We start from the raw sequence: 15524 nt of genomic DNA on the forward strand, positions 1-15524 counted from the left end.
GCCGTGGACGGTAGACCCACCGACAAGTTAACGACCGGCAATTAGTTCATGATCTCACTGCAGCTGACTGGCTCCATATTGATTGATTGCACTTATTTTCATGTTAGTGGCTTACCGTTGACGGAAACAATGTTTTCTGAAAGTGGCGGGCGGCAAAGCCGACCCTTTCCAATGTAGTCCGTGACATTGAAACGGTCTGGCTGTACTCGGAAGGCCTTTTCTTGTACCGTATTTTTACGACTATAAGGCGCACTTAAAAGTCTTAAATTTTCTCCAAGATAGACAGGGCGCCTTATAATCCAGTGTGCTTTATAAATGGGAAAAAATGTGTAAATGGGTCATTCATTGAGGGTGCGCCTTATAGTCGTGAAAATACGGTACTTTGTTTTACAATCCATTATCGAAGGTACCAATTCATACGCATGAAATATTCTCATGCATTTCCATTATGACTGATATTATTGTTATTATTGTTTTCAGATATATATGTGCAGCAGAGACGAGGATTTTGTCGCCTCCTACACGGGGCCACCCACTCGTGGATTATTCTGCTTGACATGGACACCCAACCCCCCCCCCCACCCCCCATCCTTCTCATTGGACATGATCCATCTGATGGTTGCCAGGATACCAAAAAAAGTGAGTAAAAAAAATGATTACACGTATTGGAAGAAGCTCATATATAGTGTTGATGAATGCTGTTTTTAACATAATAGAGTTTTTTGGGGGGCGGCACGTGAATGTTGATGGTTAGTTTGGGTGACGGCAGGTCGATGCAGTTCCTTTCAGGTTGAAATTGACACACTAATTATGGGCTGCAAGACTGTTGGGAGAGATTAGGCCACAGTGCCCCCACCCCCCTCCCCCTCCCCCCCATCCACTATTTTGATCAGATCCCACCCTCTCCTCTCCTCTTCTTTCCTCTTTTGGCTGCAATGCTAAACAGCATTCCTGCAAGTGCTCGTGCTCGTGGCCCCCGTGCAATAAATGCGTGCTGAAAGGCTGATAATGTGCACGCAGCTGATAAGGATTCATTGTGAGGCATCCTGCAGCCCCCCCACCCCAGCTCGCACCCCACTCCACCCCCTTTTTGGCACTTCTTTCTCAATCAGCGCCTCTGATCCCGCCTGAGGAGACGTGCGTGAGCTGATAAGACCGGCGTGCGCGTGCACCCGTCCTAATATTTCACACCCCCAATAAATACTAATGCACCCTCCACCCCCCCCCCAAAAAAGATGGGAGAATTAAACGGAAGCGTGGGGGAGCAAAATTTGGAGCTCTCATCTTGATTTTTCAACATGCAAACAAGAGAGACAATTAGAAAATGTCGCTTTAGCTTGATTTCAATCTTATTTGAACAAGTGCATTGGATGTGGATTTTATTTTTCATTTATTCCCCGATCGTATTTTATTCGACGTATTATTGTCAAATGTATTGCGAGCAGTCCACGAGGCCCCTCCCACTTAAATGCCTTTTAAACGAATTGTACGATCATCATTGGTTCTAATCCCCTTCTAACTAGGATATGTATTTTCATATTATTCAAACAATTCAATTTCAAGTAAGATGTTAATCTTTTAATATATTTCCCTTAAAGTGTATTTTCTCCCATTTTTAAATTCATTCCATTTGTATTTTTTTTATTGCACTCATCTACATTAACATGATTTACTGATAATTAATTGCATTTATTTTTTGGGATTATTCTTTACAGCACGTGCCAATAAGATGAAATATTCATGATGCAGCCCCCTCTGTTCAATGGATGTTTTTTTTAATTATTTGACTAATAGGCTTTTATTCAATCTTGTTTCTTTTTCTTTTCTTTTTTTTCTTCCTAACACGACCCTCCCCAATATTATAGGCACGATTGCCTACATTGTGTTCTTTGTCAGTTTGCTCTACTACTTCCCCATGACAGGAAGTAACGCCGAAAAAAAACGAAAGAGGAGGGACGAGCCGTTTGATGCTATTTTTTAAAAAAAAGTGCTCATTCTTATTGTATAAAAGACAGCATTAATTTGTCATGATAGGAGGACGCGCCTTTCTATTTCTATTAATGGCAGACGCCATCGAAGGCCGGCTTCATGCTAAATATGACGTCGAAATTCCGTCCGTAGGCTTTGCAATCAGCCCGATGCGCAAAATGTGAAATTCTTTTATTTGCGAGAATTTTGAAAATGACCATATTAAAATGTAAAATGTAAAATGTCCCTTGAACGACATTACTATTTTTTTACAACGGCTTTACTGGGATTATTCATGTTGTAACGCTAAATGTACTAAATTGTAGTGGCCCACTGCGAATATATTGCGGAATATTTTGAAAATATAGGCAACATATTAGCAGGCAAGCGCTTGCAAAATTCGAATCCAAACATTACTCTTTATTACGTCATTTCAACAAAAAAACGTCAGCACGTTGAAATGCGCTTGAATGGAAAAACATTCAAAATGACACAATGATCCGAAAATGCTATTTGACGTCACGGATTTGTTTGTTTGTTGGGGCCAATCAGCCGCCCCCTTGCCTCCCACTGTCCTGAAAAACCAGGGGTAACGGATAAATGAAGATAAATAAAGACACGAGAGGTTGAAAGAGAATCAAATCATGGAATTTAAATTAGAGAGGAGAAAAATAAGGGCAAAACGGCGTGTAAAATATACATTTCAAACGTATATAGTGAAGGAGAAAGAAAAGCAATGAATAAATAAATCCTAGAAAAGGAAAGAATGGAAGAAAACAGTATAAAAAAAGGCAGTAGATGGAATGATTTGTTTTTTCTTTTCTTTTAGTGAAAACGAAATGAACGAGGAGGGACATTTTCAAGTGTCGCCTGAAGGCTGAGTCCCGGAAGCGCGTGCGTGCGTGTGTGAGCGCGTGGCCGCCTCGCCTCACCTCCGATCCGATCCGACTCCGTGTCTTTGCACGGGCATCCTCGGTTCGGTTCGGCTCGGTTCGGCTCGGCTCGGCTTGGCTCGGGTCACTGCTCATCCCAGCAAGACAACAAGGTCGGTAAATATTGCGTCAATTCCCATTTCCTTTCCTCATAAACACCATGACGTCATTCCTGGCGTGAGTGCGTGTGTGTGCGCGCGTGCGCGCGAGTGTGTGTGTACGCCGTCCAATCTCGTCGCCTCGTTAACCCCCTCTAAATGTGCAATGATAATGAATAATCTTAATGATGACAGAGCCGGGAACGTCGGTGATGTCACTCACATTTGGCGCAAATAGAAGGTCAATTCGGTGGCGCACAAGTAGCAGAATGAGGAAATAGAGGTGGTTGTTTTGCATCTTTTGTTGTTGTTGCTTACCTGTTTTCGGACGAGCTGCTTTTTTTGTTGCCTTCTCGCTGGCTGGCCCGCTCGATCCCGCTGCCGTCCGTCCGTCCGTCCGTCCGTCCGTCCGTTCGCCCGTCCGTTCGCGTCCATTTTGTGCACGAGAGCGAGCCTCCGTCCACTCTTTGTCCCCGACGACGAGCATGGCGTCAGTCGTTCAATTTCTACTCAACTGGGGGGGCCGTGAGATCGGGGAAAAATACGTTTGAAAAGGAAACCGTTTTTTTTTTTTCATTCAGTCGAGGAAAAAAAAATCTTTCCCAGTTCCCTGTAGTTTGCTTCCAAGAAAGCAGAAAAAAAATTCACTTGCGTTCCTTGAATTCTCTTTTGAAAAATGTTTTTTTTTAATTTAAATCCTCTTTCATCATCAGCAGAGCTTGACAATAATAACAGACGTCCATTTGAAAGCTACAATTGCAGCAATTCCGTGCCACTTCCAAATAATGTTGTTCTCCAAATTGAAATCACCACCCTGTGGATTAAATATGTACATTTATAGCGTTGATATTTGACGTGGTTTGGGTTCTAATTGGGATTTCTCTGCCGCTTTCATTTTCAATCAACTGCTACACAAAAAGGATCTCGCGCGCGCGTGTGTGTGTGTGTGCGAGTGTGTGCGATTGTGCGCGTGTGTTTAAAACCAGTGGATTATTTCTGGCAGCCAGGGATGAAATGTTGCAGATCATATACACTGTGGTGGATGTTGGAAAATAAAATAGACGTCAGATTACAATGTCAAGTGTCCTGCTAGAAGCATCGTTCATTTTGGTTGAAGGAAAAAAATGGCCAAGGAAATCATCGAGATTAGACCAGGAAAGAAAAGCAAACTGAATCGAATCCGGTTTCAAATGGGCTTCAATTCTGTTAAAATTCACCCGCTACTTCAACCTGGGGGTTCGTTTTCAATTGGGGATCGCAACACGTACGTTACGTTCTACATGACAAGGCCAGATTCATTTTGGGGTGTCAGTGAGGGCCGCCCAAGTGTCAATCATTGCTCACGTGACCGTGCAGGCTACAATGTTGATCGACTTTCTTTCGGGTTTGCACCCAATGCCACACAAATTGTTATTTTTTGAAGGGAAAAATCGAAACTGGTGACAACATTCTGCATTTTTGGTGAAAGCGTAAATATCTGCATAAAATTGGATGACATACTTTTGATGGATATTCCCAGTTAATACATAGTTAGTTTGCATTGAAAAATGGAATTTGGTATTTGTGGTCATTTTATTTGAAAAAAATGAGAGCATTTTGAAATGCTCACCGATGTTTTTTTGCCAAGTGAGCTGTTTTTCGTACAGTTTGTTTACACTAAACATAGCAAATGTGCAGAATCGGTTTGCCTATAAAAACGTTTAGTGTTTTAATGGAAAAAAAATCCAATTTGATGCCAAATTTAAATGTATACATTGAACGTTGTGATTTGAATTGAAATGAACGAACGATGGAATATCCCCCTTTTTTGCAATTCTCCAATTTGCACAAAGTTTTCTCCAGTTTTTTTGGCTGAGTGGCCCATGCACGTGTTTGAACCCAATAGCCAATGTGCCTTACCGCGAGAGGACGCAACGGTGCGGGGACGCGCGCGCGCATGCGCCACCTATTATGCCTGCCCCGAGTTGACTTTGACTTTTTCCTCCTCGTCGTTGTTTTTCTTTCCATTGGCTTTGTGTCACATCTTCCCTTCAAACGTGCCCAAGGATCGCCAATTCAATTAGAAGTAGTATAGGTTGGCCCACTCCCCCCACGCCACGCCACGCCACGCCAGGCCACGCTAGGCCCGGCGACGCAGACCCCCCCACCCCCCGCCAAAGCATGCAAAGACCCTCCTTAAGTTGCGTCGCGCCACAGCTGTCTGCCGCTCTGAGCCGCCTGGCGCCATCCGGAAAGAATGCCTTCAGTGTAAAAAGAGAGGAAGGGAGGCGGGCCGAGAGAAAGAGAGATAGAGAGAGAGAGCTAGAGAGAGAGAGATAGGGGGTGGGAGGTAAGGGAGAAGGGAGAAGGGAGGCCTAGGCGGCTGCAACACTTGGCTCGCACGCCTCTCCGGTCACTCTTCCGCACGCGAACCTGTTGAGCGCACGTCCTCACCTCGATCGTTGTCAGGGAGAAAGAGAAAGAGAAGGAGAAAGAGAGAGAGAAAAAAATTGAGAGAAATAGAGAGAGAGAAAGAGAGAGAGAGAGAGAGTGAACGGCCACATTTGAGTGAGGAGGGAGAGAAAAAGGCCCCCATTTGATCGCGGCTCTCCCCCTCCGACTTCTCCATGTTGGACGTATCCAGTCGTGTGCGTCTCACTCGGGATGCGTCGATCGCTTGCTTCTGTCTGTGTGCGCAGGTGAGCGAGAGAGAACCTTGTGGATTTTAAGGCGAGAGAAGCGAGGGGAAAAACAAAACAAAAGAACGAACAAACAAACAAAAAATCAAGCAAGCAAGCAAGCAAGCCAGCAAGAAGAAGCAGAGGAACAACAACTGCAAGCAAAAACAACAAAAAGGCCAGGAAAGAAGCTTGCGATGGAAGTAAGCGCGGCGGAGCAGCCTCGCTGGATGTCGCACCACCCGGCCGTGCTGAACGAGCAGCACCCCGGCTCGCACCACCCGGGCCTCGGCCACTCCTACATGGAGCCCGCGCAGTACCCGCTGGCCGAAGATGTGGATGTACTCTTTAACATCGACGCCCAGGGCAACCACGTCTCGCCCTACTACGGCAACTCGGTGCGGGCCGTACAGAGGTACCCGCCGCCCCCGCATAGTAAGTGGACACAAACGAAAAGAAAATTGCGTTTGATCAAATCTTGAAAACCTTGGAAAAAATCGCTCGCTCATTTTTTTCCCCCGAACGACACAGAAGAACGTGTATTTCACAGTGAAACGCATCTTCGTTTTTTTTAAATGTAAAAGTGGATTATGGGCAAGGAAAAATCGCATTTGTTCAAGCATAATTCATCAGCAAGTTTGATCAAAATAATTTTATTACGGTCGTTCGTAATGACACCATTAGACAGGAGACAAAATGAAAACGCAAAATACAAAACGGGATTGTCGTTTCAGATTCAGGAAGAAAAATACTGGTTTCACGTCAAAGCTTATTTTGGGAATTCTCCGGTATTCTAACCTTTCACTTCCCGAACTGTAAATCAGCAACAATGTTTTATTTTAAAAAATATATTTTCGAAGGTAAACTGCTCGCTTAAAAGGCTTTAAAAAAATAATAATTGACTTGCTCCTTTGAATAGCAAATTTGGGGCAAATACTAGCGCGACAAATGAGGTGAATTAATAGTAAAGAGCCCCCCCCCCAAAAAAACCCAAAAACAAACAAACAACAACAACAACAATGCCAAGATTATTGAGCCAATTTATTCGCGTTTGTTTGGAGGGAATGTTTTGGATGGAAACATTCGTTAGACTCGTGCCGTGTTTGAATTTCGAAAAGTGGAGCCGAGCCATTGTTTTTGGTTAACGCGCTCGTGCGTGTGTGTGTGTGTGTTTGCGCGTGTGTGTGTGTGTGTCTGTGTGTGTGTGTGTGTGTCTCTATTTGGCGCTAGGCAGCCAAGTTTGCCGGCCGTCGTTGCTTCACGGCTCGCTGCCGTGGCTGGAGGCGGCGGGCGGCAAAGGCATCGGCGCGCACCACGGCGCGTCCCCGTGGAACCTCAGCCCCTTCCCCAAGAACCCCCTAAGCCACCACCACCACCACCATCACCATCACGGCCCTCCGGCCGGCCTGTCCGTCTACCCCCCGGCCTCGTCGTCCACGTCTTCGTCGTCCTCTTCTTCCTCGTCGTCGTCGTCGCTGACCGGAGGCCACTCCAGCCCGCACTTGTTTACCTTTCCGCCCACCCCGCCCAAGGACGTGTCGCCGGACCCGGGCTTGTCCACGCCGGGCTCCGGTGTCGGCGGAGGAGGAGGAGGACGCCCCGAGGATAAGGAGTGCGTCAAGTACCAGGTGTCGCTAGCCGAGAGCATGAAGTTGGAGAGCGGTCACGGCCGCGGGGTGGCGGCGGCAGCGGCGGCGGCTGCCGCGGCTGCCGCAGCCGCGCTCGGTCCCGGAGCCGGACCCCCCGGCTCCTCCTCTTCGGCAGCTGCGGCCCACCACCACCACCCCATCGCCACTTACCCACCCTATGTCCCCGAATACGGGCCAGGCCTCTTCCCACCAAGTAGCCTGATAGGTGGGTCTTCTTCTACTTACGGTTCCAAAACAAGACCAAAAACAAGGTCGTGTTCAGGTAGGCCTCAGCACGCACTCTCCCGCAAAACACACCGACCGACCGACCGACCGACCGACCAGATCGCGCTCGATAATCACATCAGCAGCACGCGGTTTTTTTGTTACATTTTTTATTTCCTATTTCTTTCTTTTTTTGCTAATGAGATTCAAATCAGACGGATTATGCGATGCATATCATTGGGATTATTATTAATGGGAGGATCATTTGCATTTAAAGACGTCACCCTCCGACTAATAGCACCCCCCTTCGCCGTACTATTTTTTTTTTTAATCGATGACGAGCACAATAGAAGACAATGGCGTAAATGGCGCTCGGTTCGACTAGTGAACACGCACGCACGCACGCACGCACGCACGCCGGCTGTCACAATCACGGGGCAGCAATTAAAAAAAATAACACGTTACCATCTGACAGCTCTATTTAATTAATTGTTGGGAGCAGACTCCAAAATTATATATCGCGTCGTTTTTTCCTCTCTTATTTTGTCAGTCTTAAATAAACTTGGCGGCCATTCCTGTTATTTTTATATTATTATCTATGGAATTATGAATATAATTTAAAAAAAAGGTGATCTATTGTTCAACAGCGTGACCTCAAATTCCATCGGTTTTGGATTCACGTTGCAAAATGAGTTAGACATAAAATTGTGATCCCTATTGTTATCAACACGTAAAGCATTTTTTGGTTCCTCATACCTTTGCTCATTTTATTTGAATTATTACACAATTGAAAATGTTAATCATCATGTAGCCTCCTTATTTCCACCCATGGCAGTCCAAGCCGTTTGAAACGAAAAGACGCGCTTTGTACGTAATCAGTATATTTTTTGTCGTTGCCGACGGGAACGCTATAGGTCGTCTGTTGTGGCGTCGACTGCCGATTTGACTGAAAGCGAGACGCAAAACAAACCAAAAAAAAAAAGCGTGGCGTGGTCTGCCGCGCACTCGCACTGACCCGCCGCGCGTCTCTTTGTGTCTGTCTTTTGGCGGGCGCGTCCTCGGCAGAGGGCAGAGAGTGCGTGAACTGCGGCGCCACGTCCACCCCGCTGTGGCGGCGGGACGGCACGGGCCACTACCTGTGTAACGCCTGCGGCCTGTACCACAAGATGAACGGGCAGAACAGGCCCCTGATCAAGCCCAAGCGGCGGCTGGTACGTCAACGCGCCACGCTGGCATCTTGATGACATGTGCGTCTCTCTCTCTCTCTCTGTGTGTGTTTCCTCTCCAGGAAGAAGTAGGCCTATTAGCTGCAGGAAATTGACTCGACAAGTGCAGGTCTCTGCTTTCAGATCCTAAAAACAAAACCAAAAAAAAAAAAGACAAAGAAAAAAAAAGCTGCACTGTGTATTATCACTATTAGCATTTGAAAGACAAAAGCGAAGAACCAGACAATCGGGGATTGTTACGGCCGAAGCAGACGGGTTGGGGATGTCCAAAACCAAAAGAAAAAGCAAAACACTTGACGCTAAGGCCCACAAATCAATCCGTTTGTTCCCTTTTATTATTATTTGACGTAGCCGTCTGCAAATGACGGTCACCGTGTCACGAAAGGAGGCTTTCGCCACAGCCGTCTCATGGCTGGAACAATGTCAAGGCCTTAAAGGTGACTCTTCTGAAATAAGCCGCCAAATGTGCTTTTGGGACATCATAGATTTCTCTTGAACTGGTCTAAAAAACAGCCCAAAAATCCACTGAATAGCCAGGTCTGCAAATATGACCACAATTATGGAAAATGAGTTTTGTGCAGAGGGAAAAAAAGATGAGATTGTCCCGCACCGCTAAATTCAAGAGAGTTTTTTTTTTCTTCCCGATTGGCCAAAAGCAATTTGGTCTTCTCCTCTAGCCTTACTTGACGGCGGCACGCGACTTCGGCTCCGCTTAATGTGAAGCTGGCGCTCTTCCATTTTAAGAGCGTCAGCCCCCCCCACTCCCCCGAGCCCTATTTTGGACATCCCTGATTTGAGCTTCTCGGGCAAATCTTTTGGGACGGCCTCAAAGCGGCAAAAGGGCGCGCGCGGGATGCCAGATAAGCGCTGGCGACGGGCGCGCGGCGGATTTTGCATTTGTTTGGGGCGCTTTTTGGCCCTAACCCCGAACCATTCTTCCCCCAATTTGAAACGTATGGGAAAGTGCGCGCGTTGAATTGGAGACATGATGATAATGATGATGATGATGAAGGTCCCTGGCGCTCACCTGCCTGTTGATTAGTATTTTTTTTTTTAGAGAGAGAGATTAGAACATCAATGTCAAGCATGCAGCAGCAGCATTTCAATCCATCAGCCCCCCCTGCAGCGTGCTCCCCCCACCACCGATGCATGCCTTTAATTAGCGCATCTCACCCAAAATAATCATTCCACCGGCATCTGACCGTGCGCCCCGTTTTTTGTTGTTGTTGTTGACACCGTGCCGATATAGGCCCACTTGTTCTATTCTTTTTTTTTTTTTGTCGGGGGAGGAGGAGGACATTTAATCAGATTTAATGGCGGCAGCGTGTCAAGGCTGCGCTTTTATCTCTGCTTTTATGTTTGGTGCAAATGTTGATTCTGCACCGGTGCTATTTTTAGCCGCCTAGCCTCCGCTCCTTTGCTTTTTTTTCTTCTTCTTTTTTAACCCCCTCACCCCAATCTCCCCCCCCATTCTTCCTGTCTTCATTTCTAACCTTTGCAAATTGTCGTAATTTTCAGGAATGGCGCCAGAGAAATCATTTGTTGATTGTTTTTTTTTGTCTTGTTTTCTTCTTTTTTGTTGTCGTTGCCGTATCGTGGTTGCAGTCGGCGGCCAGGCGGGCCGGCACGTCCTGCGCCAACTGCCAGACCACCACCACCACGCTGTGGAGGCGGAACGCCAACGGCGACCCCGTCTGCAACGCCTGCGGACTCTACTTTAAGCTGCACAATGTAAGTTCACCCAAAAAAACCCTACAAAACACCATAGAACGGGGGGTGGGGAAAGCCAATGGGCCTTTAGCTTCGAGGGCCAATATTTTGCGTGGAAAAGGTTAAGACAAATGTGGAAAAATGGATTTTGTCACAAAGAAAGCGGAGCTTTCAAGTCGAAAAGACTTGAAAGACACGTGAGCGTCTTCCGGCGGATGATCCATTTGGTTTCCTGCCACGCGTCGTTTGTAGGTGACGGGAGCAAAGCTAAGCAAACTTTGCACATTTCTCAATAATGACTTGTCAATGGATTCGACCCGGTAACCACTAAAAAGGGTGGAACGTTCATCGATCTTCCTTTTGAAAAATAGCATTTTTATTAGGAACGGAACACGCAAGTCGAATTAAATAAAAGAAGCCAAAGAGGCCGATTTTCAACTTAGTGTCGTAGTTCACTTTTTGAATGATGGACTCCAAATGAAATGCGTGATTGATGGAATCGAATCTTTTTCCGCTTCAACCGTGCAATGAATGACATCCCCTTTTGTCATTCTATTTACAGGCCACAATATAGAATGCAAATGATTTGACTCAATTTTCAAATACACAGAAAGGACAAATGGCACAAAACAATATTTACTATTTGCCCTTTTAATAATAATAATAATAATAATCGGACATTTCTATTTTCTATTGTAATTCCGTGGACAAAAAGGCTGTCCACGTTGTGCCCTTTCTTGCGCGCTGCTTTTTCCAAACGGACGCTTTTTAAAAAAATGTCCCATTTAGTGGGAAAAAAATAAAAGATTTTTTTTTTTTAAATTGCGGCTGAGAGTCACCTTGCCCAGATCGCCCCCCCCCCCCATCTTTGTTTTCCGCTCACGTCCCCCAGCGCTAATTGTCCCTGCAGAACCGCGGCTGATAAAGCGAATTAATGATTTTATTGGCAGCCGCCGTGAATCCGCCGGCTTGTGAATATTAAAGAAGGAGCTTAATTAAAATCCCATTAATTTTTTTTTTTCCCCCTGACCACCGTATCTGCCCCCTCCCGCTGTACCGAAAGCATCCGGGGGAGGGGGAGGCCGCCAAAAGCTGTCCATTTCCATCTTTAGTTAATAATAACGACCGGGAGAAGGCGCCGGGACGGGCGCAAGATATTCCCACGCCTCGTAAATGGTTTTTCCGCCTTGCCGTGGGCCCAGAGAAGATTGGAAAAGGGGCGAGCCCGTTCGCGGCGGCCGATACCCAATCTCTGCTAGGGAGATTTCAAATCCGCTACTTTACGGGCCGGGAGTGGCTCCATCCCAACAATGCTTCCAGACGAGGAAGAAAAAAAAAACCCATAGAAAATGCAATTTTTGGAGGGTGAAATTTGGATGGGAAACCAAGAATAGGAATAACTATTGCTAAATAGGCTTCTGGCGACGGCTATAGCATCTGAATACAGTGGTACCTCGAGATACGAGCTTAATCCGTTGCGGAACTGAGCTCGTATGACGAGATTCTCGTCACTCTTTTTTTCCGTCCCGGCCCGTCGGGGCGAGCGCTCCGCTTTCGGAGTGGGCGAAAAAGAAACAACAAGAAAAAACCCCATCTTTGAGAGCAGAGCTAGCCAGAAAGAAATCCCCTAACCCATTTCTCCGGGAAGAAGAAACGCTCGGCAGAGATCAGGGAGCCAGTCGGGCTCATCCGCGAGCGCCCCCACCCCACCGCACCCCACCGCAGCGCAGCGCACCAGCCGGCCCTTCTCCCCGTAATCCTGCCCGCGGCCCAAATTCCACCGTCTCCATTCCCGCCGGCTAAACCGCGGAGCGGCGGCCGACCGCCGGGACGAGACGGTTCGAGGAGGACTTGGCCCGCCGGGCTGACCTCCCCCTCCAAAGCAGCTCCCCCCGCCCCGCCACCTCCGTCCCTCCTGGCGCCGAGCGAGACGCTCCGTTCCAAACCAGCAACATAGCCCGCGGAAGGTCATTCGCCAGCCCCGGTTAGCTAGCTAGCTAGGAGCGGCGTGGCGTTGAGTTAGCTAGGAGCGCGGCGGAGATGGCGCTCCCCGTGTTCCCCATGTTCCCCGTGCTCCCCTCCTGTACAGACGCTCCCCTACTTACGAACATACGACTTACGAACAACGGTACATACCAACATGTCTGCAAATTGCGTTTATGTCAAAAAATGTTCGTAAGTTGGATTTTGTATTTTTTTCCGAGTAGTGCTTCTTTCCGCCGCTAATACCGACGCCTGGCGCTGTGAGAGCTCAGCTCAGCCAGCATCTACCTTCTTCTGTCCAATTCGTTACAATGCGGAAGTGCGTGAACGTATCTCCAGTGCGCAAACAACCTTTTTCATTTGTATCATTAAATATCTTGTGCATCCATTATTGAATATGGTTGGTAAAAAGTGAAAGGCTTCTATTGAGGGAGTTGCAAGGAAGAGGCAAGCCATTTCATTTGAAACGAGTGGCAATAATAACGAAGCTTGATGCGCGTGAGAAAGTGGTGAGCGTTGCACGGGAATACAACTTGAATCGTTCGACCGTCAGTACCATTGATAAACAGAAAGATGGAGCAGCAGGACCCAAATATTGAACGTTGTACAAAGTTTGCAAATCAATTGAATGATGCCATAGAGTGCTACCGCATCATTTATGATGAAAAAAAGAAGAAAACTGTGCAATCGTCGTTAGATCGCTTCTTTCGGCCACTTTCTAATACATAAATCTCTCTCTCTCTCTCTATACAGTACTGTACATATTCTCTCCATTTTATTAAATGTTTTTTACAAATTCAACTTATGAACAATCGCTCGGAACCTAACTCTAACTGGTTCGTAAGTAGGGGGGCGTCTGTACTAACCTGCCCTCTTCCGTGTCTTCCCTGTGGAGAGCAGATCAACCGACCTCTGACCATGAAGAAGGAAGGCATCCAGACGCGCAACCGCAAGATGTCCAGCAAGTCCAAGAAGAGCAAAAAGTCCCTGCAGGACGGCGTGGGCGTGGGCGTAGGCATGGGCGTGGGCGTGGGCATGGGCGGCATGGACGACTTCTCCAAAAGCCTGATGGACAAGAGCAGCTCGTTCAGCCCGGCCGCCCTCTCCCGCCACATGTCCTCCTTCCCGCCCTTCTCGCACTCGGGCCACATGCTGAGCAGCCCCACGCCCATGCACCCTTCCTTCGCGCCTCACCACCCGTCCAGCATGGTGACGGCCATGGGCTAGGCGGCCGCAGTCCGGACGGACGCGGGCCGGACGCCCGCCGACCGGACGCCGTTTCCCGTCCCCGAGGCTTCTCTGCTTTGAAATTTGAGCCCCATCTGCAGCGGGCACCACCATCTTTTTTTTCACTTTTATTTGAAAGTCCCGGAGGTGAAGTCCCCGCCCCCTTCCGCTCCCTCTCGTCCCTCCGGTTCCACCGATCCGGGCACTCGAGCCCGTCCCAAAAGGAGATCTCGGAACGGCCAACACCAAAAGGATCCGGAACGGCCGCTTTCTCCCCCGAATGCGTCTTGGACCGAGGCTGACCACTCCAGGCTTTGCGGGGCGAGCGCTACGCTTCGACGGGTCGGTGGGCCGGCCAGACCTCCTTCTCTGTCCGCCGTTTGGACGCGGCCCCGCAAATTCCAAAGCGAAGAAGCCTTCCCCCGGGCTCGGTGGGGTGGGCGAGCGCCGAGCGCCGAGCGCCGACGCCGGCCTCGGCCGTGCACTTTTTGCGGACTACCTTGATGACTGAGGATCATCTTATTTTTATAAAATCCAAAGTCGGGGCAGAAAACACCGGCACCGGCGGGAGATTTGATTCCTCCCGGGCGGGCGGGACAAGAATCTCCATTTGTGTACAAAAACCTCATCGCCAAAACCCCGCCCTCGCACCTGTGTAACAGGACATTTGTACAAATTGTATGAAATACATTTAAGGGAAGCCCTTCCCCCCACCCTCCGAAAAAAAACAAAGGAAACAAAAAAAAGGACACTCGAAGAAGGGTACGAAGACACGAGCGAATCCATGTAAAGATAACGTCAATGCCTATGCTTTTATTTTTGGATGTGCTTTAGGTCTCTTTAGGCCTGTTGCTTTGTGTCGACACGCGCACGCACGCACGCACGCACGCACGCACGCACGCACGCACACACTTGACAGATGATGATATGCATTGTGAAAAAAAAGTTCCTGTATTTGTTATTTGTATGTACAAAAAAAAACCAGAGTACCAAAAATACGAAAGAAACAAAGATGTAGAATTATTTCTTTATGTTATGCAGACTGAATGGTTGTAAAAATTGAATAATAATAATATTAATAATGATAATAATAATAATCACCAGTGTAAAATATGGCTGCTTTTTCTTTGGTTGTTTTTTGTTGGGTAGAGCCTCCCCGAGTGCCCCCTCCCCCTTGTTTCAAAATAATAAAACTAGTTTAATCTCTGTTAGCGTGCCCATCCCGAGCCGTCCTTTCTTCACCCGGCGGGAATAAAGCCCCGCGGGAAGCGCGCGTCTAAACACCCGCAAATCAAACAACGGATGGACGGACTCTCCGTCGGCGTCGACCGTTAACGGGGAGGGGTGGCCTTTGCGTTTCTTCTCTGTGGTGTGGCGTGGCTTCCGGGGGCATGGCATTTCTTCACCGATGTCCATTCTTTTTTGTTTTTTTTTAGTTCCCAACCAAGCTAATGTTTTTGGAAGCCAGGAAGGCGCGTACGCTGCTGGCTCAGCGATCCGTCCTCATTTGTTTGGGAGCGGCGTGACCGATTGGGAGATCCGCTCCTGTTTTGAGTAGCCAGTTCAAGCGGAGGATGGGAAGTGGAATGGGAATTGTGTGCGCATGTGTGTGTGTGTGTGTGTGTGTACAGAGGGATAGGAAGGGAGATTTGCCCCACTCTCGGACCCCGTGGCCTCGTTCTGACCCCGGGCGCTCGGCTTCGCTCGGATTTTTATTTTTTTTGTTCCTTTTGGAGTTTTCGTCTCGGGTGACACGTGTGCGACCGTCGAGGAGATTGCGGTCCCAAAAGGGGATTTTAGTTCACAGCTCCTTTGTCCTTTGGAGGCCGGCCCGTTTAGAGTTGGACTTTTAGGTTTCTTTGGCCTCTGT

General features: G+C 47.9%; 2 protein-coding genes and 1 long non-coding RNA gene across 11 annotated transcripts in view; 2 read left to right on the forward strand and 1 right to left on the reverse strand.

The window, feature by feature from the left end:
* Positions 1-2999, forward strand: part of LOC144069080 (uncharacterized) — a 23792-nt gene extending 20793 nt beyond the window's left edge. Inside the window, exons 3-4 of the long non-coding RNA XR_013298380.1 lie at positions 481-639; positions 2798-2999. This is a non-coding gene — a long non-coding RNA (uncharacterized LOC144069080). The remainder of the gene's footprint in view (positions 1-480; positions 640-2797) is intronic.
* usp44 (ubiquitin specific peptidase 44) overlaps positions 1-3502 on the reverse strand; it is a 26128-nt gene extending 22626 nt beyond the window's left edge. The window contains exon 1 of the mRNA XM_077594149.1: positions 3317-3502. The gene's annotated coding sequence lies outside the window, so the exon portion shown is untranslated. The remainder of the gene's footprint in view (positions 1-3316) is intronic.
* gata3 (GATA binding protein 3) overlaps positions 3025-15524 on the forward strand; it is a 68805-nt gene continuing 56305 nt past the window's right edge. Inside the window, exons 1-5 of one of the 9 annotated variants that reach the window (XM_077594156.1) lie at positions 3033-6090; positions 6886-7566; positions 8574-8719; positions 10340-10465; positions 13323-13498. In XM_077594156.1, the coding sequence (XP_077450282.1) occupies positions 5853-6090; positions 6886-7566; positions 8574-8719; positions 10340-10465; positions 13323-13343 (1212 nt within the window). In that variant the 5' untranslated portion in view covers positions 3033-5852 and the 3' untranslated portion in view covers positions 13344-13498. Of the gene's footprint in view, positions 6091-6885; positions 7567-8573; positions 8844-10339; positions 10470-13322; positions 14866-15524 lie in introns of those variants that run through there. The other 8 variants (XM_077594158.1, XM_077594155.1, XM_077594153.1 and 5 more) reach the window with 8 other exon arrangements.

Source organism: Stigmatopora argus, chromosome 23 (genome assembly GCF_051989625.1).
Source record: "Stigmatopora argus isolate UIUO_Sarg chromosome 23, RoL_Sarg_1.0, whole genome shotgun sequence".
NCBI lineage: Eukaryota > Metazoa > Chordata > Actinopteri > Syngnathiformes > Syngnathidae > Stigmatopora > Stigmatopora argus.